Source organism: Meles meles, chromosome 7 (genome assembly GCF_922984935.1).
Source record: "Meles meles chromosome 7, mMelMel3.1 paternal haplotype, whole genome shotgun sequence".
In the NCBI taxonomy this organism is placed as follows: Eukaryota; Metazoa; Chordata; class Mammalia; order Carnivora; family Mustelidae; genus Meles; species Meles meles.
Window position 1 is genome coordinate 89381695 of NC_060072.1, and position 24598 is coordinate 89406292.

A 24598-nucleotide genomic window follows, 5' to 3' on the forward strand; every position below is an offset into this window, starting at 1 on the left:
CGTTCCTTCGGGGCCTCTGATTGGACTTCCACATCTGTAAGACAGGGTGAGGGGCAGAGCCTGCCTTGCGTTGCCCATGGGAGTCCGGGAACGTCGGTGGAGGTGCCTGGGACTGGGTACAGGGCAGCCTGGGATGGCGTTAGCTTTAGTACAAGTTGTTTTCCATCTGCATTTTCTACAATCCCCACCTGCCTAGCACCCCAGCAATAAGATCCAGGTTGCTGGTGGCCCTTGTCCTCTCGGGAAGAAAATCGTTCCGGGGTTCCTATCTGTACTCAGGTGCCCCTACGTAGGTCCTCCAACTCCCCAGCTCATCAATTGTTTAGCTGGCTTGAAAGGCAGATTCCTAGAATCTGATGTCAGAAACTCCGATTTGCTGAGGGGGAGGGCCCAGGAGTCCACGCTTTTACCAAGCACATTTACCAAGTGCTTGTGATGCCAGTGTGAGTCTAAGGGCTACTTTTTTGAGAAACAGGAACCTAGATGGACTCCAGCCTGAGGCCCAGATAGCTGCCAGCCTAGCAGGGTCCAGCCCCCTTCACTGAGCTCAGTGTCTGGCTGGCTGCGTGGAGTCCTTCTCAAGGACCTTGTAGGAGACCCAAAAGCACTGCTCCTTACACCTGTTCCTCACAACCCTTGGCCCGGGACTCTGAGGCTCCACCTTGGTGGCCCCTGACTGGATGGAAGCTGTACAATATAGGGCTTTACCCCCGAGGATGGAATCAAGGGTCTTTCCCAGGGCTCCAGCCGTGGCCCGGAGGTTCCCCAAGGAGCTATCAACCACATGTCCTTGCTCGGGTTCGAGGAAGACAGTCCAGCCCCAGACCTTCTGCAGGGTCCACATGTGCTGGGGAGCCTTGGGCTGTGCGCATGGTGACTACCACCTCCACCCTGTGTCCCTGGTACCCCCTGCCCAAGACCCTGAATGAGCCTTTGTCAAAGCACACACTCGGCAAGGTGCGGGGCAGACCGGAGGTGGGGGGGGGGGGCGCGGGAGTGGGGAGTAGTTCGGAGATTTGCTTCTATTCTCAGCCCTGCCTCCCAACTCCATGCTGCTCTCTGAGAAGCTCCTCTTCCTCCCTGAGCCTCAGTTTGCCCATCCACTCAGTGAGGAGGCGGGTCCTGGAGTAGTACTCTGGTTAGGAACAGAGAGCTTGCTGGGAAATCTCCCACCAGCTGTGGGATTGGACTGAGGCCTCTCCCTTTGGGTCACTCTCTTCCATACCCCCGACTCTAGCACGGATACAGATGTGGAGTACAGGGCAGGCCCTTGGGGAAGGCAAAAGGGCCACTTAGGGGCTTGAGTTAGAGGCAGGGGTTGGGTATGGGGGGAGCCCTGGAGACTCTTGGTCTGTGTAGATATCTAAGCCCCATAGCGATGATAAGAGCTACCATGTACAAGGTTCCATCACCCACCAAGTTCTTTTCACATGATATTTGTCCTTTCTAACTCTCACTACCACCCCACGAAGAAAGTGTGGTTATCCCCACCTCACGGGCTGGGAGTCCAGCAGAGCAGTAGAGAGCAAGGACCCTGGAATCCCGCTGCCTGGCTTTAAATCTTGGCTCCAGCTCTTTCTAGCTGGAGAATTTCCACTAGGATACTTCCCTGCCTTAGCGTCTTCATTTGTGAATAGGGAAATAATTGTATCTATTTCGTAAAGCGACTACAATGATTACATGAATGCATGTATACAAAGTATTTCAAACAGTGCTTGGTGTGCAGCAAACAATAAATCATAGCTATAGCTTTTACAAAGGCAGAGAAAGTAAATGACTTTCCCAAGGTCACTAGGCTTCCAAGTGGCAGCACAGGGTGTGTCTAGATACCTAACCCCTAGGTCTCCCTGCCCAGGGGCTTTGTAAATGAAAGAAGCTCCATCAGGGACGGTGGCCCCTTTCCAGTACTCTGGTGATTGGGGTACTGGGTGGGAGGCCGAGTTCTCCAGCCCCGTCCGGCCCCGCCCCGCCCCGCCCTGACCCGCCCAAGGGCTGGAGCCTGCAGGCAGGCTCTTTCTTTTCCACTGAGCAACTGGAAGAACTGGCCTCCCAGTCTTGCTAGGGGCTGGGAGGGCGAACAAGGGGGCATTGAGCTTGGTGGGGCCTCACAATGGCTGCTCTGTCCGGGCTAGCCGGGGGCTGGGCCCATTTCCGACGGGGACAATAGTCAAAAGGCAGTGACGCCGGCAGGGCCTGGAATCCCAGGCGGGATTTTCCAAGGCCTCAAAGCCTGCTGTTTGTCCTCACATGGAGACCCAGGAAGCCTGCCTCCCTGTCTCCCCCCTACCCCACCCACGCTGGGCCCTGTGCCCAGAGGCCCTGGCCCCCTCCCCAGCCCTGAGGTGCCATTGTGACTAGGGTTGGGGTGACTCTATATACCCCAGAGTTTGTGCTTGATGACCCTCCTGGGCCTGGAATAGAGGAAATTGCCTCTTACCTGGTGGGCTCTGGCCACTGGCACTTGGTTATGGAGGGTGGCAAAGGCTGGCCTCAAGGAGGCTGAGGAGCTTCTGAAGGTCACGGGCAACCACCCTGTACTTGAGCTGTATTGTGCCACATGATCGGCTCTGGGTGTCCAGGGTACTGGGCTATGTGGCAGCCTGCTGTAGAGCTGTGGAGGGAAGCCAGTGAGAGGCTGTCAGAGGTGGGAGGCTGCTTGTGGTAGCTGGACAGTCAGCAGATGGTTAGGGATGTCCTTCCATAGCCCTGAGGCAGCTGTCAGGCAAGTCTCGGCTGAGGGGAGTGCTGGATCCCCTTTATGGGACAGCCAGGTCTAGGGAGTCTCAGGGAGTTTTAGCTTAAATCTGAACTAGCCTCAGCCCCCACCAAAGTTCCCGACTGCATCAGAGACCCGAGAACCACCTGGCCTCCTCAGAAGATGAGGCTGAGGGGGTGAGCTTCTGACCATCCACTGTCTAGCCCTACCAGGCCTGGCCTTGCAGCTGCCAGCTGCTGTGTCCTTCTTGGAGCAGCCAGAGCCCAGCGCCAAACCTCCGCCTTCAGCCCTGCTCCAGGCTCAGGCTGCTGCCCTGCCCCGCCTTAGCCCCAGGTTGGGGGCTGCTGGGGTAAGGTCTAGGCTGACTAGTGGGACTTGGAAACCTCCAGCCTCTAGCTGTGAGGGCAGGAAGGAGTTAGCACAAGGCTGAGCCAAAGCACCCTCCACTCCCCCAGTATCTCCTTCCCTACATAGCCAGGGACATTCTGAGGGCAGGAGACCCATTCCAGGCCCCCCAGCTAGACTCAGAGCTGGCCTGAGGACAATAGAAGGTCCTGGAGGCCCTGGAGGATTTGGCCTTGGCTTCTGCCCCTTTTCCTGCACCCCTAGGCCAGTGTTTGGTTATTCTTCCCACCACCCTGGTTCCTTCTGCCTCCTGCTGGGTCCTGACCCTATCAGACTTGGGAGGGGGCCCTTGAGGTCTCTTCAAGATCTGACCCAGGCACCAGGCATTGTCCGGCCCCTACTCGGGCACCGCCACGGGGGCTGGGGGTGGCAGCTGGGCTGGGACGGGAGTGCCCGGGCGGGGGTGTGGTACGTGCTGTGTTAGCAGGGAGCAGTGCCCAGTGCAAGCCAGCCAGGCAGGGTGCCGACTGTCCCTGCCTCCTAGTCTGGCCCATCAGAGGGATGAGGCCCTAACCCAGTCCAGCCCTTGGAGATCTGGACCCCAACCTGGATAACCGGGGTACTGTGAGTATAGACGGATGTCTCTGGCCTGACAAGACACCAGAGTCATGAGAGAAACCAGAGTTAGGGCGGGAAATACCCTCTCCTTTTGCAAAGACTGTCACACAGACTCCTCTGGGCCAGAGGACAGAGACACACATGCCTCCCAAAGGAACAGATGCGTAGACCTTGCAGGACAGAGAGATGACAGAGCCCTTACCCCTGAGGACAGACACAGAAATTAAGCCCCATTCCCACCCCAACTTGGCCAGAGAGACAAACACATAGACCTTCCCGGGGAAAGATACCCACTCCCGCTCCCCAGCAGTGAAGCACAGATTCCCACGTCCCCAGGACAGGCAGCAGACATGCTACCTCCCAGCCCAGGCCGGGTCTAGAGTCCGCCTGACGGGGTCGGGGCTGGGAGGTGCCTCTTTCTCACGCTCTCTGCCACACTGTCGGAAGCCCAGCCATTTCCTCTGCCTCGGAGGAGGGGGTGTGGGGGTGGGTGATGGAGGAGCCTCTGCCCCGGATCCCAGGGGGGCAGATGTTATAAGGCGACAGCTGATCCTTGGTGGCCTTGCAGCCTGACCAGGGCGAGAGGGTTAGGAGACAGGGTGCTGGCCACTCGGCCAGGCTAGGCACCGTCAGGAGCCCCCGGCCTGACGTCAGTCCCACTCATTGTTGTTGATGGGGCTTGAGTCACACCCTGTGACGCTGCCAGGGTCAGCTCCGGAGCGATTGGGGGGTGGCCTGCAGGCCCAGTTTCAGGGTTCAGCTCTCCCCAGGGCACACACTAGGATGGGGTGGGGCCATCCAAGGCCACAGTCACCATGCAAAGCCAGCTGCCTACTCCCAAGGTTTTGGGTTGGCCTTCAAGGTCCCTCCATGGGCCTCAGCTGCTGGCCTGGCTCAGAGGGCCTCAGTAGCCGACGGGCTGCCTGGCTGGCCGTGGTGTCGGACTCTGACTGAGAAGTCTGCTCTCTCCGTCTTTGCCTCTCCCGTGCCACAAGCCTCAGTTTCCACCCTCGGCTCTCAAGGAGACCTCTCCCCCAAGCCTTTTTCTTTCCCCTTCTCTAGGAACCCCCCTCCCCGAATAATTCCCAGAAACTCCACTTCTTTCTGGAACCACTCACCTCTTCTGGCCCATCCCTCAACTCGCTGTCCTGTGCTTTCTGCAGCTGTCCCACTTTTCTCCCAGTGTCCCATCATTGCCCACCTTCAATGTATCACTTCCTCTCCCATAGGCCGCAGTCAAGACTGACAGCAGTAGCCTCCATCCCCAGCCCTGGAAAGCCTGCTGCCTTTTCTTTCATACCAGCTCTTGCGTTTTCCAGTCCAGGAAGAGTCCTTGGTCCATTTCCTTTGCAAGACTTTGAGATTCCAGAGGGCCACACTGTCCACCTTGTTATGACATGGGCATGGCATGTGGACAGGTACATAGGTTTGGCATGAATGAATGAATCAGTAGATGAATAAATGATTGAAGGGGTGCCTGGCTAGCTCAGTCTGTAGAGCGTGAGACTCTTGAACTCAGGGTCATGAGTTCAAGCCCTGTGTTGGGTGTAGAGCTCACTTAAAAATAAAATCTCTAAAAACAACAACAAAAAAGATTATATCTTGATCATCAAGAGAGGGTCATAGGGTGGGATAATTCATTCCACACAGTCTCACTTTTTTAAAAAAAGATTTTATTATTTACTTGACACACAGAGAGAGAGATCATAAGTAGACAGAGAGGCAGGTAGGGGTAGGGGGGGAAGAAGGCTCCCCACTGAGCAGAGAGCCTGATGTGGGGCTCGATCCCAGGACTCTGAGATCATGACCTGAGCTGAAGGCAGAGGCTTTAACCCACTGAGCCACCCACGTGCCCCCACACAGTCTCGCTTTTTGAACCCTCCCTCCCTGACAGGACCACCCATGTGGGCATAGGACCCAAGGTCTGAGGTGCAGTGGGAACAGCCCTGTAAGAATTTGGGGAGGTAAGAGGAGGCAAGGATTGGCCAGCATCTGGCCAGAGACAAGTAAGGTGAGGGGCCCCAGCTTCAGCCTCAGGCAGGAACGGCTCCAGGGACAGGGTGAGTTTTGGAGGAGGGACAACAGTGGGTGGAATGAGGACAGAGGAGTGTGTGGCCTTGGCAAGTGTATTAGTCAGGGTTCTCCAGGGAGACGGAACTAATAGGATGTATATCTATAGAAAGAGATTTGTTATGAGGAATTGGCTCATGTGGTTATGGAGGTCTGATAAGTCCCAAGATCTGTAGTCAGCAAGCGGGAGACTCAGAAAAGCTGGGGTATAGTTCCAAACACCAGCAAGCGGGAGACCCAGGAAGAGTAGGTGTTTCAGTTCAAGTCTGAAAGCACGAAAAGAACCCAATGTTCCAGCTTGAAAGCAGTCAGGAGTTCTCCTTTTTCATGGCAGGGTCAGAGCTTTTATTCTATTTGGGCCTTCAACTGATTGGACAGGGCCCACCCTCTTTAGGGGAGGAAGTAGTCCCCTTTACTTAAGTCTACCCAATTCAAATGTTAATCTCCTTCAGAAAAACACTCTCCCAGACACACCCAGAATAATGTTTGATCAAATGTCTGGGTACTCTGAGGCACAGGCAAGTTGACACATAAAATTAGCTATCAAAGTAATTACCACATATCACTGTGCCTCAGTTTCATTATCTGTAAATGGGGGGGATTGCATTTACCTTCATAGGTAGTTGGAGAAATCAGCATAATAGTGCATTTGAAGTGCTGGCGTTGTGCCTAATAAGGCTCAGTGATGGGTAGTAGTGATGATGACGTCAGGCTTGTGGTCTGGAAGGTCCTTGAGACGAAGGGTGTCAAGGGTAGAGGAGAGATCAGCCACTCCCTTCCCTGACTGGCCATCTCTAGGAGTTAGGCTCTGATCCTCCCACCCATCCAGGGCTGGTTCTGCTTCCTTCGGTCTCCCTCTTCTGGCTCCTCAGACACTGTCTCAATATTTTATGCTATTCCTCCTGGTTAAGTCCAGGCTCCAGAAGATGTTGGTCTATAAGGCAGGTGGCTTTCTCCTTCCTGAGGCCCTGGGGGGGGGGGTACTCTGATGCTGCCAGGGGACAGGTGGCTGCACCTGGGACAGAGACAAACCAGAGGGACCAAGGCTGCACCAGGGCCCAGCTATGGAGAGGAGGGTGAGGGAATAAGGAACTGATGAGGAGGGGGAATGTCAGTCAGAAAAGGAGTTGTGTTGGGGTTGAAAAAAACTGGTGGGACGGTGCCTGGGTGGCTCAGTTAGTTAAAGCATCCAGACTCTTGATTTCGGCTCAGGTGGGGATCACAGCATCAAGTGACTGAGCCCCGTGCTCAGTGCCGAGTTGGCTTGAGATTCCCTCTTCTTCTCCCCTATCCCTCCCCACCCTCCCTTCACAGTCTCTCTCCCACCCATTTCTCTAAAATTTTTAATAAATAATTAAACAAATTTATTTTGTTTATTAATCAATCAATCACAAATTAATAAATAACTAATTAGTAAATAACTAAACAACTAAAATCTTAAAAAAAAAAACAAGAAAGAAAGAAAAGCTGGTGGGCGAGGGCAGTCCTAAAGGGTGTGCTGGAGCCCGCTGGTACCGGTGCTGGCGAGCCCATTGTACTACTGATGACCAAAATGTAATCCTTCATTCATTTTGGACTCTGCATTCAGGGATGTCCCATAGCTTCGAATCAGCCATTGTAGAAAACTAGCAAACGCTACTCATCAGAGCATCTTCCCACTAGAGAGAAGGCTTTGAGTGGGGTGTATTGGAGAATGGTAGTGCGTGGAGAAACCAGAAAGAGAACTTCTGTAGAGGTATGGAATCCTGCATTTGAACCCCAGGCTTGCTACTTACTGGGTGACCTTGGGCAAGTTACTTAACCTCTCCCAGCCACAGTGTCTTTATCTGCCTTCTAGTATTGATCATTCTCAAGCTTAAATTAACATACATAAAGCACTTAGAATCATGCTCTCTACATTTCACTCAATAAATATTATATTATTATTTTGGGAGAGTGTGTTAGGAAAATGAGCATCTTAATCCTCAAGTAAACCACTCAGGTCAGTAAGTCTCAGTTCGTGCATCCCAGGCTCTGTGGGCATTAACAAAAACGGACAGACCTCTGCCTACCCTAGGCTCACGATCTACACGGAATACCAAACATTCTCCTGGAAGTTACAGAGCACTAAAAATGCACTCATTCGTATAACCCTTTACATTCCACAAAGATCTTTCATAGAATTATCTCTTGTGATCCTCACAACAGCACCCCATTTATAGAGGAGAAAATCAGAAAGGAGTGACGTCAAGAGGTTCACACAGGGGGCAATGGCAGAATTATGATCTTTACAAGAACTGTCACCAGATCGGTCACGGTCAAGCAACAAGTAGCGCTCCTGTATGAAGATAACACGGTAAGGCTAAGCCCCTTTCTCCAGCATCGTGGGGCCGGGGATTCGACTATGCACGCTGGACAAGCTAATTCTGCCATCCGTTCAGCATCACGCAGCGCACCAGCCCGGGCTCATCTCCAGGCCACGTCTCCAGATGGCGTTCCCTTCATCTTGGGGGAATCCGTGTCCCGTCCAGGTCTCTGCGCCCGGAGTTGGGGACCAGACCTGCGTCCCAGAGGCTGGGTCATCGCCGATGACTCCTCTCCGTCTGAGGAGGCAGCACAGAGCCCATTGGCCTCTCCTTCCATCCCATCTCTATGGCGGAAGTGCGTGGTTCCAGCCGAAACACAACAACACTCTCGGTGGTGGGCTGAATGGACTCGTCCAAACGAGGGAGATACTCTTAACTATCGAATAAAAAAAATCCGAGAGGTGATCAAGACAAAAAGAAGCACGTTCTCACGGAGCAGTGTGTGGCTCTCTGTGTCCGCCGGCACGGCTGTAAGGTGAGGGGGCGGCTGCGCTGATGTCGGGCCGGGCCGGGCGGGTTCGCGCCCCCGCCGGAGGCCCATGGAGCCGGTGGAACCTGCCCTGCTGGCGGTGGGCGGAGGCCCGGACTTCCGCCGCCGGCACCGCCTCCTGCCGCGGTGGTCGGGCGGCCCCGGAGCGCGGATGAGCTGTCCGTCGAGTCCCGGACGCAGGCTCGGGTTGGTGGGAGACCGTTTCGACTCACCCTCTGTCCCCTTCCCCTGTGTAAGCGCGGGCATTCTCCGGGCCGGCGGGAGGGAGGGACGGCGCGCCTGGAACTCCCGAGTGCGGCCAGGCTGGGCGCGGGGAGGGTCCCCCGGGCCCCCCACCCCTCACCCCCCTGCCGCGCGCACCTCCCGGGACCTCAGGAGGCAGCTCCTTCCCTGAACCCCGGACTTCTGCGGGTCGCGGGTGGTGGCGGTGGGAGACACGGGACCCCGGTGGAAGGTCCTTCCTGGGGCCCGCCAGAGTGTCTTGACGCTGAGCTTTCTGTTTTGGCTTTTAGTTTCTTTGGGGCTCAGTCGCCGGCGCGGACGTCGAGGCGCATCTGCGCGCGAGGAGGAGCAAGGGCATGGTCCGAACCTGAAGGATCTGCGCTCAAACCTATACGCGTAAGTGGGCTTGGGGATGCCCTGGGCTCCAAGCTGGCGCTGTGCTCTGCAGACCTGGGCCTTGGGGGTGGGGGGATCAGAGGGATGAGATTTCCCAGGCTCTGCTCGAGAAGACTCCCCGCTCACAGGAGGCAGGGGTGAGGGGAAGGGGACAGACAGGTTCATCACAGACCAGATGTGGCGTGCTCTGGGAAGGAGACTGGGGTTGGTCAGTACCGACTTCCTGAAAGATTGCTACCTAGAACAGCTTTTTCTTAGGAAGAGCCTGGGCGTGGGGCCAAAGAAAGAAGTGGCCTGGGTGAACGTTAGTGGGGGACCCCTGTGGGGGAAGTGGTGGAAGAAGAGGGAGCCGGGCCAGAGCTGGGAGCCTCTAGATGGGAGGCTGTTGAAGGGAATTAAACTATAGAGAACAGAAATGAGCGGCAGAGCTTGACTCCTCCTGATATAGGAGAAATTGATCCAGCAACCCTTGGAAGGACCTGGAGGCTTCTGATCAGGGTGATTTGAGCAGTACTTTGTACTAGGTTCCAGGCATGGAGTTTCCAGTGATGAGTAGGGTCTAGTGCCTGCCGTCAAGGAACTGTCAGTCTGGGGGAGAGCCAAGACAGGATAATACCTGTGAAGGGATGACTGCTAGGTTCAGGTAGACCCTCGCTGGTAGCTGAGTGAGAGGCAGAGCCAGCTTGATCTCTGAGCTGTCCACAGACTGCCCTGTGTTCACTGCTGAGCACTGCTCTTTAATGGGGATTGAGACAGACTGAAATACGCTTAGAGGAGAGCTGCCAGAGAAGATGGGATGTCCAGAAGATATGACATGTATGGGGACTGGGGACCTTTAACCTGTGGTAGGGGTGAGGGATAACGGAAGAGTTGTCTCCAGATATCAGAAAGGCACATAAGTGGGAAAGGGAGACTTATTCTGTGTGGCTCCTGATATCCAAACTGTGACCAGGGGTTTGAAGTGCTAAGGGGTGGATTCCTTCTGGAGAAGGAATACCTGAGTAGAGCTGTCCAAATACAGAATGGTTTGCTGTGAGAGGTGGTAAGTTCCCCATCAGGGCAGGTTTGAAAGCTGACTGCTCAGCAAGAAATGTGACTGTTCTTCTCCTTTGGGGCTCATATTCAGTTACTTAGAAGGTCTGGTCCTCAGGTATGTTCTTTCCTTCGCACCCGGTCCACCAGTGCTGTATCATAGCCTGTGTCCTCTCTCAGCAACGACGATACCATTGTGAATGATAGTGGCTAGTACTGTTTACTACTCGCCAGATACTGCTCTAAGTGCTTTATAGATGCTAACTCATCCGCTCCCTGGGACAGTCCTTGCAGGGTAGTTTTTATAGATCCTCGTTATATAGATTCAGGAAACTGAGGCACACAGGAGTTAAGTAGCTTGCCTGGGTCACCCAGTGAGCAAGTGGTAGAGCTGGGGTTGCAGCCCAGGCTGTCTGGCTTTAGAGTCACTGGTTTTATCCACTCTTCTAGAGTAGAAGAGTGGATAAAACCAGTGACTGTAAATTTTATTTGATCATTTTATTTGATCTTCACAAGAATCCAAATTTACAGATAAAACACACTCAGAGAGGTTAAGTGATTTGCTTGCAGTCACAGAACAAGATGTAGGAGAGCTGGGGTTCGACCCAGGACTGTTGGATGTGAAAATCCCCACACTTTGCACTTTACTCCTCCACATCCCATTGTGCTGCCTCTGTAACTGTCCCTGCTGTTGTGACCTCTAACTGGACTTCTTGCCCAGCCTTTTTGCCTTAAATCTAAAAGCTTTTACCCCAGAGTCTGTTGATGGCCCTGGCATGAGGGGAGATTTGGGGGGTGTGTGTCTGTTAGTCAGGTGTCAGAGCCCAGTCTTCATTTTTTTTCAAAAAAGATTTACTTATTTATTTGAGAGAACGGCAGTGCACCAGCGGTGGGGACGAACAGAGGGAGAGGGAGAAGCAGGCTTCCTGGCGAGCAGGGAGCCCGATGTAGGGCTCCATCCCAGGACCCTGAGATCATGACCTGAGCCGAAGTGGAGGCCTAATCTACTGAGCCCCTCAGGCACCCCCCAGCCTTCATAGTTTATTGATTTCTCAGAGCAGTTTTTGGCCACAAGATAGTTAAGAGCTGTCTTTCACCTTTCATCCGGTTCATTTTTTGCCACACAGATCTGATCTTGGCACCGTGACGCATTGGCTCTTCCCTGCCCTCAGCACAGGGTCCGAGTGCCTAAATCTGGCCGTTCAAGGTCCTAGGCAGTCAGACTCCTACCTTCCTTTGCTTTTTACTCCCGCCTCGTGTCCTGGCCAGTAAGATGGCCTTCACCTGCGTCTCTCTCCTCCAGTCCTGTGGCCTCTCGGGGGCGGGGGCCGTGTGCGCCTTCAGTGGCTGGTGGTGGACAGGGGCGGCGAGCCTTTGCAGGACATGGCACTTGACGCCGTCCTGAAGTCAAGTCCTTGCCGGTTATTTGGACTGGTAACTTGGAAGCTCTCTCCCTTTCTGATCCTGAGAGCCTTCCTTGGCAGTATGTGCCGTCAGAATGCCAAGAAGGGCCACAGAGGCAGAGGCTGGTAGGGCCGGGAAGGAAGTGGACGGGTCACGTGTCCATGTTCTGACCTGGCTGCTCTTGCAGGGTGGCCCCTGGCTGGGGTGAAGCCCCCCCAGCTCCTGTTTTCATTCTTGTCCTGCACGCGGGTGCGGGCTCCTGGCTGCAGGATGAACTGTCGCTCGGAGGTGCTGGAGGTGTCAGTGGAGGGGCGGCAGGTGGAGGAGGCCATGCTGGCCGTGCTGCACACGGTGCTCCTGCATCGAAGCACGGGCAAGTTCCACTACAAGAAGGAGGGCACCTACTCCATCGGCACCGTGGGCACCCAGGATGTGGACTGTGACTTCATCGACTTCACCTACGTTCGGGTCTCCTCGGAGGAGCTGGACCGTGCCCTGCGCAAGGTTGTCGGGGAATTCAAGGTAGGGGTGTGGCGCGGCGGGTAGCAGGCACACCATGAATGTCTCCCCCCGCCACCCGCCCCCAGCTTGCTCTTGGATTGGCCTTCCCTTCATGAGTGTTCCTGTTGGGTTCTTCCATGTTCTGAGGAACAGACATGTGTTCAGTGCTCCTTGTGGGGCGGAGGGCTCTGGACAGGGCAGGGGAAGGGGCTGGTGAGAACCCCTCAGGGAGGGAGAGCAGACAGCCCTTGCGGTGTGGACATTGGGTTCCCTCGGGTGCCCATTGCCCACCCCTCCTACCCCAGGCTGGACCTCTTCTCTGACTCTTCAGCTCAACTCTTCCTATGGACTCCTCTCGACTTCCACCTGCCCTTTTATGAAATTCCTTTCCCTTGGGGAATTCCCCGAGAGGGAGGCTCGCTGGGCTCGGGCGCTCACCATTCAGCGGAGCATCCCTTTGGGCCGTGTGGCGGAGGTTTGTACGTGCCTGTGTGGGCCTGGAGGAAGGTGGCAGGGATACACTAGGCTGCTGAAGTTGGTCACCTCAGGCAGTGGGAATTTGTTTTCTTTCAGGGTGGTAGTGTTTCACTGTTTCAGTGAGTGGCTAGTTTGAATTTTCAAGTAAGGGGGAATTTTTTTAAGGTGCCATCTCTGAGGTGAGAGGAGGGCCATCTGTCTGACTTCCATTCCACAAACATTTGGAGAGCTCCTACATGGTGCTGGGCACCAGGTGCTCATGGCGGGACGTGGACCCTCCCCCAGGCCACAGTGTTCCCCCTCTCCGCACTCCCCTGTCCCTCTGAGAGCAGACAGGGTAAGTTCTTTAGAGTTTCCCAGTCCGTCTTCAAGGGAGGCTGTGGTAGTCAGCCGTCTGTCCTAAGTCTGGCTATAGATGCCTATGAGAAGCACGTAGCATATAATGATTAAGAGCATGGATTCAGGGGCCAGGCTGTACCACCCAGCAGGTGTGTGACCTTGGGCAGGTGACTCCACTTCCCCGGCCTTCAGCTTCCCTGTATGTAAAACTAGAAGGATAATTGTACTTGCCTCATAGGAATATGCACTGTGAGGATTAAATGAGTCAAATACGTCAAGTGCCTGAACTAGCCTGGCTTTACGGTGAGCTTTGTAGAAGTGTTAGCCATCATGACCCATGACCTTGCTCTGTCCACAAAGGAGAGAATTATTCCTTGAAGGACAGTTCAGGACTTGAGGGAAGCACCCTTACTCTTCGAGTTGGTGTTAACTCAGATGGAAGGGTGCTTCAGGCTCCCAGCTGCTCTAGGAGGATGAGTGTGGGGCCACTACACCCCCTGGAGGTAGGGGCTCGGCAGAAATCTTGGATGAGATGGTCTCGTTTGCTTCTCAGAGAAGGGGGAGAAGCCAGCTCTGGTCTGTCCTACCCCCTTCTGTTTCTTGGTTTCCTTTTTCTTTTTTTAAAGATTTTATTTATTTATTAGAGAAGCAGGGGGAGGGGCAGAGGGAGATACTGACTCCCCCCGAGCAGGGACACACACACACCCCCCCTGGCAAACCCCCTCCCCTGGAACTCAATCCCAAAGGCAGATGCTTACCCTGCTGAGCCACCCAGGTGTCCCTCTTGGTGTCCTTTTTTCTAGTTAAGGATCATTGGGTTTTAATCCCCTCTTCTGCTTTTCCTAGAGACAGATCTTGTTGGTTTGCTAGGAACACTTTTGTTTAGGTGGCAGTTTGCTGTGTCACTTCACACGAATCCTTTGCCTCCTGTGTGTCTCATTCCCTACCTTCCCTGAAGAACTAGTAAAGCTAGGAGAGCCTAGTTCTCCGGGGCGTAGGAAGCAGGCACTCACAGGGTGACTCGGCCTTCTCATCTGTTACCCCTCTTCCTTCCCCAGGACGCGCTGCGCAACTCTGGAGGTGATGGGCTGGGGCAGATGTCCCTGGAGTTCTACCAGAAGAAGAAGTCACGCTGGCCTTTCTCGGATGAGTGCATCCCCTGGGAAGTGTGGACAGTGAAGGTGCACGTGGTCGCCCTGGCCACAGAGCAGGAGCGGCAGATCTGCCGGGAGAAGGTGGGCGAGAAGCTCTGCGAGAAGGTCATCAACATTGTGGAGGTCATGAACCGGCATGAGTACCTGCCCAAGATGCCCACGCAGTCGGAGGTGGACAACGTGTTCGACACGGGCTTGCGGGATGTGCAGCCCTACCTATACAAGATCTCCTTCCAGATCACCGATGCCCTGGGCACCTCGGTCACCACCACCATGCGCAGGCTCATCAAAGACACCCTTGCCCTCTAGGCCTTAATGGAGCCACGGGCTCTCCTGTATGGCTTGCAGACCTTGGCTTCCAGGGTTCGTACTGTGGGGCCTTTGGGGCTCTGGAGCCTGCTCAGGCCCCTTGGTGAGACTTGGAATGGCCACGCCTGGCTTCCTTGTTTTGTGGCTGCCAGGCCTTGGTCATCCCTTTAACCTTCGCTCATGGTCAAGTCTGGACTTCACTGTCTCTCTGCACCCCTCTGGGGGTCCCCCTTCCTCCACTGTATGGAAGAGCCATCGCTGGGATGGTGAATAAAATTGAGAATGTGTTCGGGTTGAGCCATCTCTCCCTGGGCCTGTGTCCTGCCCTGAAACGTCGCCTCTCTCCGACCTGTGCAGATGCAGGTGTGCGTTGAGGGCATGATTCCAACGTGAAGGGAACGGGGCAGGGGATAGACTAAAACTGATCAGTTGGTACTTTGTTGTGGGTTCACAGAAGCAGGTGTTCACCATCCGGGTGTCACTGTGGTCAGTCCTGTGAATGATGACACAGAGGGGGAGCTGTTGCTTTTGGATATGACTGCTGTTTCTTCTCCCTGAGGAAGCTGTGATATCCTGGCTTTTATGTTATCTGGACTGGCTTCACGATGATTCTCAAAGAGTATCCTCTGTGTCTTCACGGTGCACGTACAGGTCCCCACGTGTACCAGAAAGCTCATTTAGTTGGGGGTTTCCTTCTCTGGAGAGAGATTGGCCAACTTGAGAGAGGTGTCTGATGACACTTCTTCCAGACTGGGCTGGGCCTTGCCGGTTGTTAGGACACTGCTTTGTTAACACACTCATTTCTACAACAGGATGCTCAAAATCTGTGAACTCCTTGTATACTTCTTACGGACTTATTTCCTCTTTTGTAATACTTCTGGGTTGTATGTGGGCAGTTGTACCAGGCTAAATGGAGTGCGGGGTGGGGGGTGGGGGTCTTGTGCGTGGTCCTGGAGCAGGTAGGTGGCCAGCGTGGCTAGGAAGTGTTGGCACGTTTCTCCCATTCCAGGCACCTTGGCCCTGTGATGGTGAAGTGTTGCCCTTGATCTCTGGGGCATTGGGAGAACTCAGGAGGTTCTCAAGGCTTGGGAGATGGGGAAGGCCGTTTCCTTGATGGCGTGTAATCCCTACCTGGCCTGCTGGAGTCTGGGGATCTTTTCTTCCTAGCCAGCCAGCAGCTAATCCTTTCCGAGTGGCTGGTTGGCCGACAGAGTTGTTTGTTGGCCATGACTTAGTTATTTTTAAAAAGAGAGCTCAAGTTTGCTCTCTTTTGGGAGACCTGAGCAGGAGGGTCTTCCCTCCATCCCAGCTTTTTGAGACTTTCTCCTTTACTGCAGCTGGACTCTGCTCCATGCCCAAGCCCAGGTTGGCCATGGGACACCCGCTGGCACTGAGCTCCCCTTGGGGGGACAGGACAGTAACCTTTCCATTCTTTTCTGGCGTTAAGATTTCCAAGAGGTAGGGGACTGATATACTCAGGGTCAGAAGAGGAGCCCTGGTGACTCAACTTTGCTTTCTCATCAGTAGGTAATTTGACCTCGGGCCTGAGCAAAGGAATGAGGGTGGGACTTGAAGTTCTCCTACTCGACATCTCTCCTTGCTATGGGCCCAAGGAGGCATGGACCTGCTTGTCCAACTCCCAAGAGGTTCCCAGAAGGGATGATGGAGGAGAAGCATCTGGGCCCCTCAGGTCCTGGAGGCTGCTCATTTGCCTCCTGTTCTAGTGGGCACCTGGGCCACCTAGACAGCCCAGGGACAGCCCAGGAATGCTTGCTGGTCTTGTATCCTGCTTAGTGGGGCAGCACCCCACCATCAGCACCTCGGGTGGGGTCTGGAAGATTTTTTCAGTTCGAAGGGAGGTGTTATCTCTTGAGTTCCTTTGCCATGGGAGGAGGAAAGCTTCTGGACCCGACTCTGGATTTGACTGGATGGATGCATGGGCTGGATTCCCACGGGTCGGTGTGGAAGCCTTTGGGACAGGAAGAAATACCCTGGCCCCAGGAGTCTGGGCCATAGTCCTGGCTGGAGGAGCTCTGCGCGCAGGTTGGGAGCGAACGGAGCCTGGGATCCGCCCCTCGGGCACCTCCCCCATGAAGCCCAGGCCCGCCCCCGGCTCGCTCCAGCTCCCGCACATCTGGCCCTTTCGTGCACATCTGGGCAGCTGGCGGCACCACAGCATGAACAGCTCCCAAGCGGGCGCTGCAGCCCCGGCCACCTGGCTGAGCTCTTGCTGCAACCAGTCCGGGGAGCTGCCAGAGCCCCCCGAGGGGCCGCGCGTCGTGCAGGCGGCGGTGCTGGGAGTGCTTTCGCTGCTCGTGCTCTGCGGGGTCCTGTTCCTGGGCGGTGGCCTCCTCCTCCGCGCCCAGGGCCTGACCGCGATGCTGGTCCACGAGCGGCGCGCGTCTGGTGAGGTCGAGCCCAGCAGCGCCAGCGGAGGCGAGGACGACTCCTAGGCGCCGGTGCGCTGGATGGTCCCGGCCTCCAGGCGGCCCAGGACTGGGCCCCCGATGGCGGCTGCGGGGCGGGAGGCGCCACGTCCTTTCCCGAGGCTGGTGCCCACTCAGGTAAAACCGGTGGGAGACAGCTCTTCAGCGATGCGGGTTGGGCTTTGCATGTCCACTGGGTGGGTCCTGCGGCTACCCTGGGTGTGCCGGGACCTGAGGGAAGAGGCTGCCACCCTCTGTCCCACTGTCTCTCCTGCAGCGGTGCCCCATCCGTGTCCTTTTTTTAGAACGATGGTCACCAGGTGTGAGGGTCACCAGGTGTGAGGGGGAGGCAGGACAGATGGGAGAAGGGCATCTGGAGGGGCCGCAATGTGCTTTGGAGTCCCTCCCTGCAGGTACCCAGCCTCGGCTTTGCCCCAGCACTACCTGGAGCTAAGGCCCAGCTCCAGCCCATGCCACTGGGAGGCTAAAGGAGACACAATGCCCCAGAAACAGCGACCATCCAGACCTTTGGCTCCTGCTTCCACCTCCTCTCCTTTCTGAAGTCTTGTCCCTAGAAGGGGCTCTGAGTAAGATTCCTCTCTGTGGGCTCCCTTTGGAGGCAGAGATGGGAGTGTGGGTCCTGTTTTATGGCAGAGCCAGGGGCCTGGATGACTCTAGGGGATGGGGAGGTGAGGTGGGGTCTCCCGTCCCCCAGACCCTGTTCTGGTGTGTGTGTGGGGGGCCAGGTGTGGCCCAGAGCACTGAGCTTTGCCTTGTGAGTGGGGAAGGTGGTGGATGGCCCCCCTGACAGCCGGGGGGCCTCGTGAGCGCACTGCTGGAGAAAGCTGGGGCTGAGGAGTCCCAGCTGTGGGGGCTCTGTCTGGCTCTCCTGTCTCTGTCTCTCCAAGGACAAGAACCATCTGGAGGGAAGGGCCTGGGTGGCCTCAAGACAAGGTAATTCCAGGCCAAGGCCATCTTGGGTGGAGCCATGGGCGGGGAAGCCTTCCCTGTCTCTTTCCTCTGCTCTGTAATGCACCTCTGGGCTCCTGGGAGGTTTCTGTGGGACTCTTCTTTGGGAGTTCCTCTGACCTGTTGCGTGCCAAGCGCAGAGGCAGAGTCCTAGCTTCTGCCCGAGAAAGAAGTCGGGGCACATCAAGGGAGGCTGGTGAGGGGAGGGTGATGGCGTGGGCGGGCCGCGGCTGAGCATTTGAGAAGCTGACAACGTGTGATCCCTGCATGGAGCAACCCAGGATTTAGTGCTAATCCCGGGTAGTTGTGCCACACTGGCCTTGCTGAGCTGTGGACTCCTCACTTCAGGGACGCCGCTGCCACCCCTGGGAGAAAGGGCTGGCCAGGGCAGTGAGGGCTGTGTGTGTGTGACTGGCTCTGGCATCAGGGCAGCAGGCTGGACCTGGGGGACCCGGGCCACCTCCCTTTGCAGCATGCCGGATGAGGGGTGAGAATGCTCTCTTTTTGTTGCCAGGTCCCTTTGCCCCCTTGCCTGAGAACATTCTGCTGTTTTTCAACCCTTCCTCACCCTGTGCTCTTCTGTGGCCCGGGATAGAGGAATTTCCATATCCACTCTGAACACTTCATTTTGCAAATGGGGACACTCAGAGACAAGAAAGTGACAGACTCCAGTGAATGACAGAGCCGGAACTGAAGCCTGAGGCTCCTGATTCTGAGCTCAGAGGGTGGGGGCGTCTCTGTGCAAGAAGGTTCCTCCTCAGGTTATTCCTCTTGCTCTGTCCCTGATTTCCCACCACTCTTGGAGATGCTGATGCAAAACATGACCTCTCTCTGAAAGAATGAACCTTCACACACACTCCCTTATTTGGCCTATGGTCTCTGGGACCAGGACGCCAAACCCCCAGGTTACTGCCTCCTTCCTGACCCTTCTTCCCCAGCAGCCTTGTTAGATAGCCTTCTGTTGCTGGGCACAGCCTTCCAGCTGCTGGCAGCTGTACCCCATCCCGCTGGGCTCAGCTTTCTGGCCTGAGTCTGAGGGTGGGCGTGAGCTCAGAGGGTCAGCGGGAGTGTGTGTCTGTGGAAGACACTCCAAGGGGAGGGGGCAGATGGAGCAGAGGTGAGGGTGATGACTTCCGGACTGGCATTTGGATTCAAGTCTGGGTGGTGGAGGGGTGTAGAGAGATCTGATGGAGGGAAGGGCGGTGCCCCCTGTGTCTGCTGGAGTGGGGGGACCAAGGGGGCAGGCAAAGGCTTTCTTTATTCAATTTCCTGTCTTTGCTGTCCCTTCAGCTCAGTGCTTGGAGAGCCAGGCTCTGGCCTGTGCCTGGGACCTCGATGTTCCTGGGGGAAGATACTGGGATGTTTACTATGGAACTCTGGCCAAGGCTGTCAGATTGAGTGGGGAGGAAGAAGATTTAGAAAGTTGGGGAATGAGTGCTGCTGTCTTCCCTGCTCTCAGACTGTGGCTTGGAGTGGCAGGTGGGGCAGTGGGTGTGGTCTGAGCAGCATGGAGTAAGGGTAGGGCCTCTGGACCCCCAGCAGGCTCCGTTATCAGGCACTGTCGCTGAGGGAAAGGCTGGGGCCACGGATGGGTGATTTTTGCCTTGACTTTCCTGTGGCTCGTGAGTTTCACCGTGAGCTGGAAAGGGCTGTCGGGGGCTGATCTAGTTCATTCCTCAGCAAAGATGGGGGGGGGGCTCTCTGTTACAGATTCTTGAGCCTCACGTGGTGTGTCTCCCAGAGCTCTGCTGCCCTCCTACAGCACCGGGGGAACTGCTGCCTTTGATCCTTGAGCGGTGCAGACAAGACCGGGAGAAAGCCGGCTTGTGGTGAGGCGTCCACCCGCGATCCTTGTGCTCAGCCCCGTCTCTCCTTTGCTCCGTTCCGCCTCCTGCCGCACCGTGGACGTGGGGCAGGGGGGTCAGCGCTCTAGTGATGAGCGAGCACCGTGAGCCGCCGCTGCATGTCCGGGGCGCCCGAATGGACAAACGCCTTGGATGCTCAGTGCAGCCGATGCTGGCTACGCCCCTGACTGGCCGGCCTCCCACAACACGAGTGCCGCCCCTTTCCCATCTCTGATACGGGGCTGCTGTGGTCCGACAGGCCAGTGACCTGTCCCTGCTGAGGGCCGTGGGTCAGTGTCGTCCATTTGGAGATCTTGGCGCCCCAGCGATGCCCTATCACTTCGCGTGGCTTGTTATTAAATACACCGATAATGCAAGTGTCTGGGATACAGTCTATGTTTCAGCTCTAGACTCTTGGCATTGGTGGTATCCTGCTCCCACCCTCCCTCCAGTTTGAACTGTTTCTAGCTGATCCTGAAAGAGCATCACCGGCCATGGCCCCTCTGCCCTAGCCTCTCTTCAGTGGTGGCTACTCCCCTTCGACACCCGGAGCCAAGTCCTTCCAAGGGAGGGTAGGGAAGTGGAGCCCACAGTGACGCTCATGCCGGCACTTGGCTGCCCCCCAGTGGCCAGTATGGGCCAGAGCGCCACTTCCTTCAACTAGTGTTCTGGGGTCTAATCCTAGCCCAGCCTTAACCCGAGGTGCTTTGAAATGAGAGCGGATTTTGTGAATGTGTGCCCCGAATTCTAGATGGTAAACCATCCCGAGCCTCCGTCTCTTCATCTGTAAAATGGGGGCAGCAGTGTCCTTATGAGGATCAAACAGGTCATATGCTTGTCCATAGACAAAAAGATTTTCTACACTGTAATTACAAGATGCTATTTTTCTCTCCCTGAACCCGACCATCCTGAGGAGATGTTAGAACCACCCACCCTGTTCCTGGGAACCCTTCACTTATTCATCTTCTCCATGGGGATTGACCGAGTGACTGCTCTGTGCCAGGCAGGTGCTGGGGCCTGGGGGGGAGGAGGTGAACGCCACAGAGCCCTTGCCCTCGAGGAGCTCACAGTCCAGGAAAGAGAGCTGCTCACAGAACCGAGGTTAGCATAGACCATCAGTCATGCCGAGCATCAGCAGAGCTGATGAGAGCAGAGAGAAGGTGGTGTACTGAAAGGGCACTCACAGGGCGGGCAGTGGGGGTAGGAAGAAGGACATTCTGGACAAACGTATGGAGGGTGTGAGGCTGGGGGCCCTACAAGCAGGGTATGGAGGGAGATGAGACCAGAGGGGTGACGGTTGGAGAGGAGTGGCATTTACCGTGGGGTAGGGAGGCATCTAGAAGTTTTCAAGCTATGAAGTGACATGGTAAGGTCTAGATCTTAGGGGACTGGGAGGGAAGTTGGTAGTGGGAGCAGGCTAGACAGCAGGGAGGCTGTGATCACAACCAGCAAAGTCAGGGCACCTGAGTGGCTCAGTAGGCTAAGGGTCTGCCTTCAGCTCGGGTCGTGATCCTCGGGTCCTGAGAGCAAGCCCTGTGTCAGGCTCCCTGCTCAGCGAGGTGTCTCCTTTTCCCTCTTCCTCTGCTGCTCCCCCTGCTTATACTCTTTGTTAAATAAAGAAATGAAATCTAAAAAACAAAAAACCCCCAGAGCCCCCAAGCCAGCAAAGTCACAGTGGCCTGGACAAGGGTGGAAAGTAAGGGGATGGATCCGAGTGATATTCAGGGTTCAGACTTTGGTCACAAGTTGGATGTGAGGAATGAGGGAGGAGGAGGAGGGGAGGATCTAGCTCCTGCTCCTGCTCTGGATTACTGAGGGGGTGGAGGTGTTACCAGTTAGGACTTTTGGGGTCAGAATTTACCGGAAACCCGAAAGATATTTGACTTGGGCAGAAGGGATTGATTAGCCCATGTAACTGGAAAGCCTAGGGGTAGCTCTGGCCTCAGGCCTGCTGTGACTCTGGTCTCAGACGACAAGAGCAGCGGCCTTGGTATCTCTTTCCTCTGGGGCGTGGTCTGCTCACTGCTGTCAGCCTCTGGCCGGGGGTCTAGTGGTCGGAGCAGGGACTTGGCTGGATATGTACTCCGGCCCCACATTCGCTAGCAGTGTGAGCTCTGTGACACGCTTTATCCCTCAGTGGCTTGAGTCCCTCCTCTTTAGAGTGGCGAAGGCAGGGCCTAGCTTTGCCTTGTTTTGTTAGAACGGCTGAGATTCCCACATGAGGGGCCCCGGCACAGAGCAAATGCACACAGAGCAAAGTGTGCACGTTATTAGTCTCAGCCTCTGTGTGAGGCCGGACGCTGGCCTTATGGCCTCTCAGGTTCAAATCTGTCAGGAAAGAGAGGGGTCATCCCTCAGGTCAGTTAGCCTAAACCCCTGGAGCAGCTGAAAGACTTGGCCTGTTTGACTTTGTACTCACCCTGGAGTACTATGCTCTCGAGGACAGAATGTTCTAGGCCTCAGTCACATGCTCGACTCACAGTGTGTGTGTTGGCGGGGGAGGGGGGGATTGTCAAGACATCCCAAACCACAGGACCCAAAGAAAGGGGATGTCTCCTCGCCAAATCTATGCCTGGTTCAGTCCTGGGCCAAACAGAGCCAGGGTGGCCATAAACCAGCTCCAGTCTGCTTCAGGTAGGGGCCACAGGCAGTGAGGACGGCCAGCGAGTCCAGGTCTGGTGTGTGGAGTTTGAAGGGGCACTGTCGGGAGGACAATTGGTTTATGGGGCTGGGGGTCCACAGAGAGCATTCTGGATCCTGATGTTGCTAGAACCAGAACACAGAGCTGTGGGAAATGGTCAGGTTTGGTGGGGTGGTTGGGGCAAGATGGGAGGAGCCTGAGCTTGCCACCTGCAGGACCCCACTTAAAGGCAAGGCAGAAGAGGGGCTGGCGTGGAAACAGAGGACAAGAATCTGGGGCGGGGGTGGGGAGCTGGGGAACGGGCTATCTTGGCAGCCAGAGAAGAAAAAATTTGGGAACCAAGTGGGTGGCCAGGATCGCCCGTGCCCCAGCAGTCGTGGTGTGCTGGGAGAAGTCCTTGCCGGGAGCAAGTGGGGAAGGCTTCTCCCTAGGCCACACAGCCAACTTGAGCTACCCTGCCACTACCCTCTGCCTCAGAAGAAAGGAGCCCCCATTCAGAAGAAAGTGGGAACATGGTTCCCTCTGGGCCAGGGAGCCCACTGTCCGGAGGGGATTGGGTTTATTTACTATGCGAATTTACTATGCGAATTTACTTCCATTTACTATGCGAATGCTTGCGCCACACAGACGTCCTGCCTAGGCAAAATAAAACCATACCAAACAAACACGTGCAAAGGAACGTCCTCTGCCTCCATGGCCACCAGGCTTCCCTTCCAAGGTGCAGCGGACACACTAATGTGAGTCTCACACCTGCCAGGAGGGCTGAGGCTTCAGCCTCGCGCCCCGCACCTGTGAGTCCTCTGTCTGCCGGGACGTGGCTCAGAACCTCTGTCTCTGAGACCCGCACTTCAGGTGCTCTTGTGCTTTGTGTCTTCAGCCTGCACATTCAGATGAGTTCAGGACGGTCCCTGGCCTTGCCCTCTCGACTTTCTCCTTCTTCTTCAGTCCCACCTGCCCCCCACTGCCTGGCCCTCCAGTTTCCAGTCCTCGAGCATCATCTCAATCCCACTCTTGCCCATTTCCTGACTTCATTCCACACATGAGGCCCTCCTGGTAGAACCGTAGCCCTGGAGCGATGCCGCTCTCCGTCCTCTGAGCTCACACCTGACTGCAGAGTGCCTCCAAGGAATGCCACAGCCCCGGGCAGACTGATGGCGCCAAGAATGGCCATGCAGTGGACCCCTGCCATGCCTGGCCCTCGCTCCAGCCGGCTCTGTCTTCCAGCTGAGTTATGGCAAAACTTCCCCTCTCTCAGCCCCTGCCCTCTCTCCTCCCCTGCACTCTGCTCGGATGTCCTTGCCTCCTGCTTCTCACAGAACAGAGGTGCCAGCAGATGCAGCCTCAGCTTCTGTCCCCAGATCTGCAGCACACCTGCTGGGAGCCAGGGGCTTTCTGGGGCCCGAGCCTGCGCTGGGGGTGCCCCTGCTCCCCTCCCACCCCACCGCCAGGTGCTGCCGATGGTCCTCCTCGGCTGCTTTCTTTAATGCCCCTTCCATGGCTCCTTCTGTGCTGGCTCTGGCTCTGAGACACACTCAGGTTTCTTCCAGCTTAAAATAGCCCTCCTTCGCACCCACTGCTCCTTCAGTTACTACCCCGCGTCTGACTTCGTCTTTGGAGCCAAACTTCTCCAAAGAGGTTGCCCACACTTGCACCCATGTCCTGGCCTCCTGTGCGCCCCCCCACTCTTCTCCAGCCTGGGCTCAGTCCAAGCTGGTGGCCCGGGAGATTACCAACCCCTGGGTTCTTATCTCAAGGCCCTCCTGGCCACTCCTGAGGCTGCCGCCCCCTCCCCCCCCCCCCCCCCCCCCGTGGCTGCCATCCCCTCCTCCACCCCCACCTCCCATCCCACTTTCAGCAAGAAGCCTTGGAGACGGGAGGCTGTGACTGTGAGTCCCCCTGGGTCTGTCTCCTGAGTAAAACTGGATAATGCTAATACCCACTTGGGGAAGCTCTGAGATTATGTGGCCCAGCATGTGGGAGCACTGGGCTGGATTGAGTCCAGGCCCCCCAGCTCCCAGCTGCCTGCCCCTGGGAGAGTGTTGCTTTGCCCCTGTCCTGTCTCACCGCTCTCCGAGAGTCCTGTGCCAGCCCCTTCTCTTTCCCCTCCCAGCCATGCCCGCTGGGTTCCTCAGGACTCTGTCCTTGGCCTTCCTCTTACCCTGCCCTCTTGCCTGGGGTGCTCCCCCCACCTTCCGGAGCTTAAATTGCCACCTCTTTGCCATGACTCTGAAATGTCAGCTGGCTTCGTTGCCATAGGGCGTGGCGTTCCCCTGCGTGTCCCAGGTTCCAAATGTCTTTCT

General features: G+C 56.0%; 2 protein-coding genes across 6 annotated transcripts in view; both read left to right on the plus strand.

The window, feature by feature from the left end:
- Positions 1 to 8425: 8425 nt before the first annotated feature.
- Positions 8426 to 14715, plus strand: ATG101 (autophagy related 101). Of its 5 annotated transcripts, none has more exons than XM_046013996.1 (4): positions 8426 to 8569; positions 9097 to 9202; positions 11908 to 12160; positions 14014 to 14715. In XM_046013996.1, the coding sequence occupies exons 3-4, from the start codon at positions 11909 to 11911 to the stop codon at positions 14416 to 14418; spliced, it is 657 nt and encodes a 218-aa protein (XP_045869952.1). In that variant the 5' UTR covers positions 8426 to 8569; positions 9097 to 9202; position 11908; the 3' UTR covers positions 14419 to 14715. The 5 variants fall into 5 exon arrangements, with proteins under 5 accessions (XP_045869952.1, XP_045869949.1, XP_045869953.1 ...); XM_046013993.1 differs by having other exon boundaries at positions 8427 to 8569; positions 11826 to 12160; XM_046013997.1 differs by lacking the exon at positions 8426 to 8569 and adding an exon at positions 8683 to 8816.
- A 1880-nt stretch (positions 14716 to 16595) lies between these two features.
- The window catches only part of SMIM41 (small integral membrane protein 41), a 92053-nt gene continuing 84050 nt past the window's right edge, over positions 16596 to 24598 (plus strand). Inside the window, exon 1 of the mRNA XM_046013226.1 lies at positions 16596 to 16982. Within this exon, the coding sequence (XP_045869182.1) occupies positions 16596 to 16871 (276 nt within the window). The 3' untranslated portion in view covers positions 16872 to 16982. The remainder of the gene's footprint in view (positions 16983 to 24598) is intronic.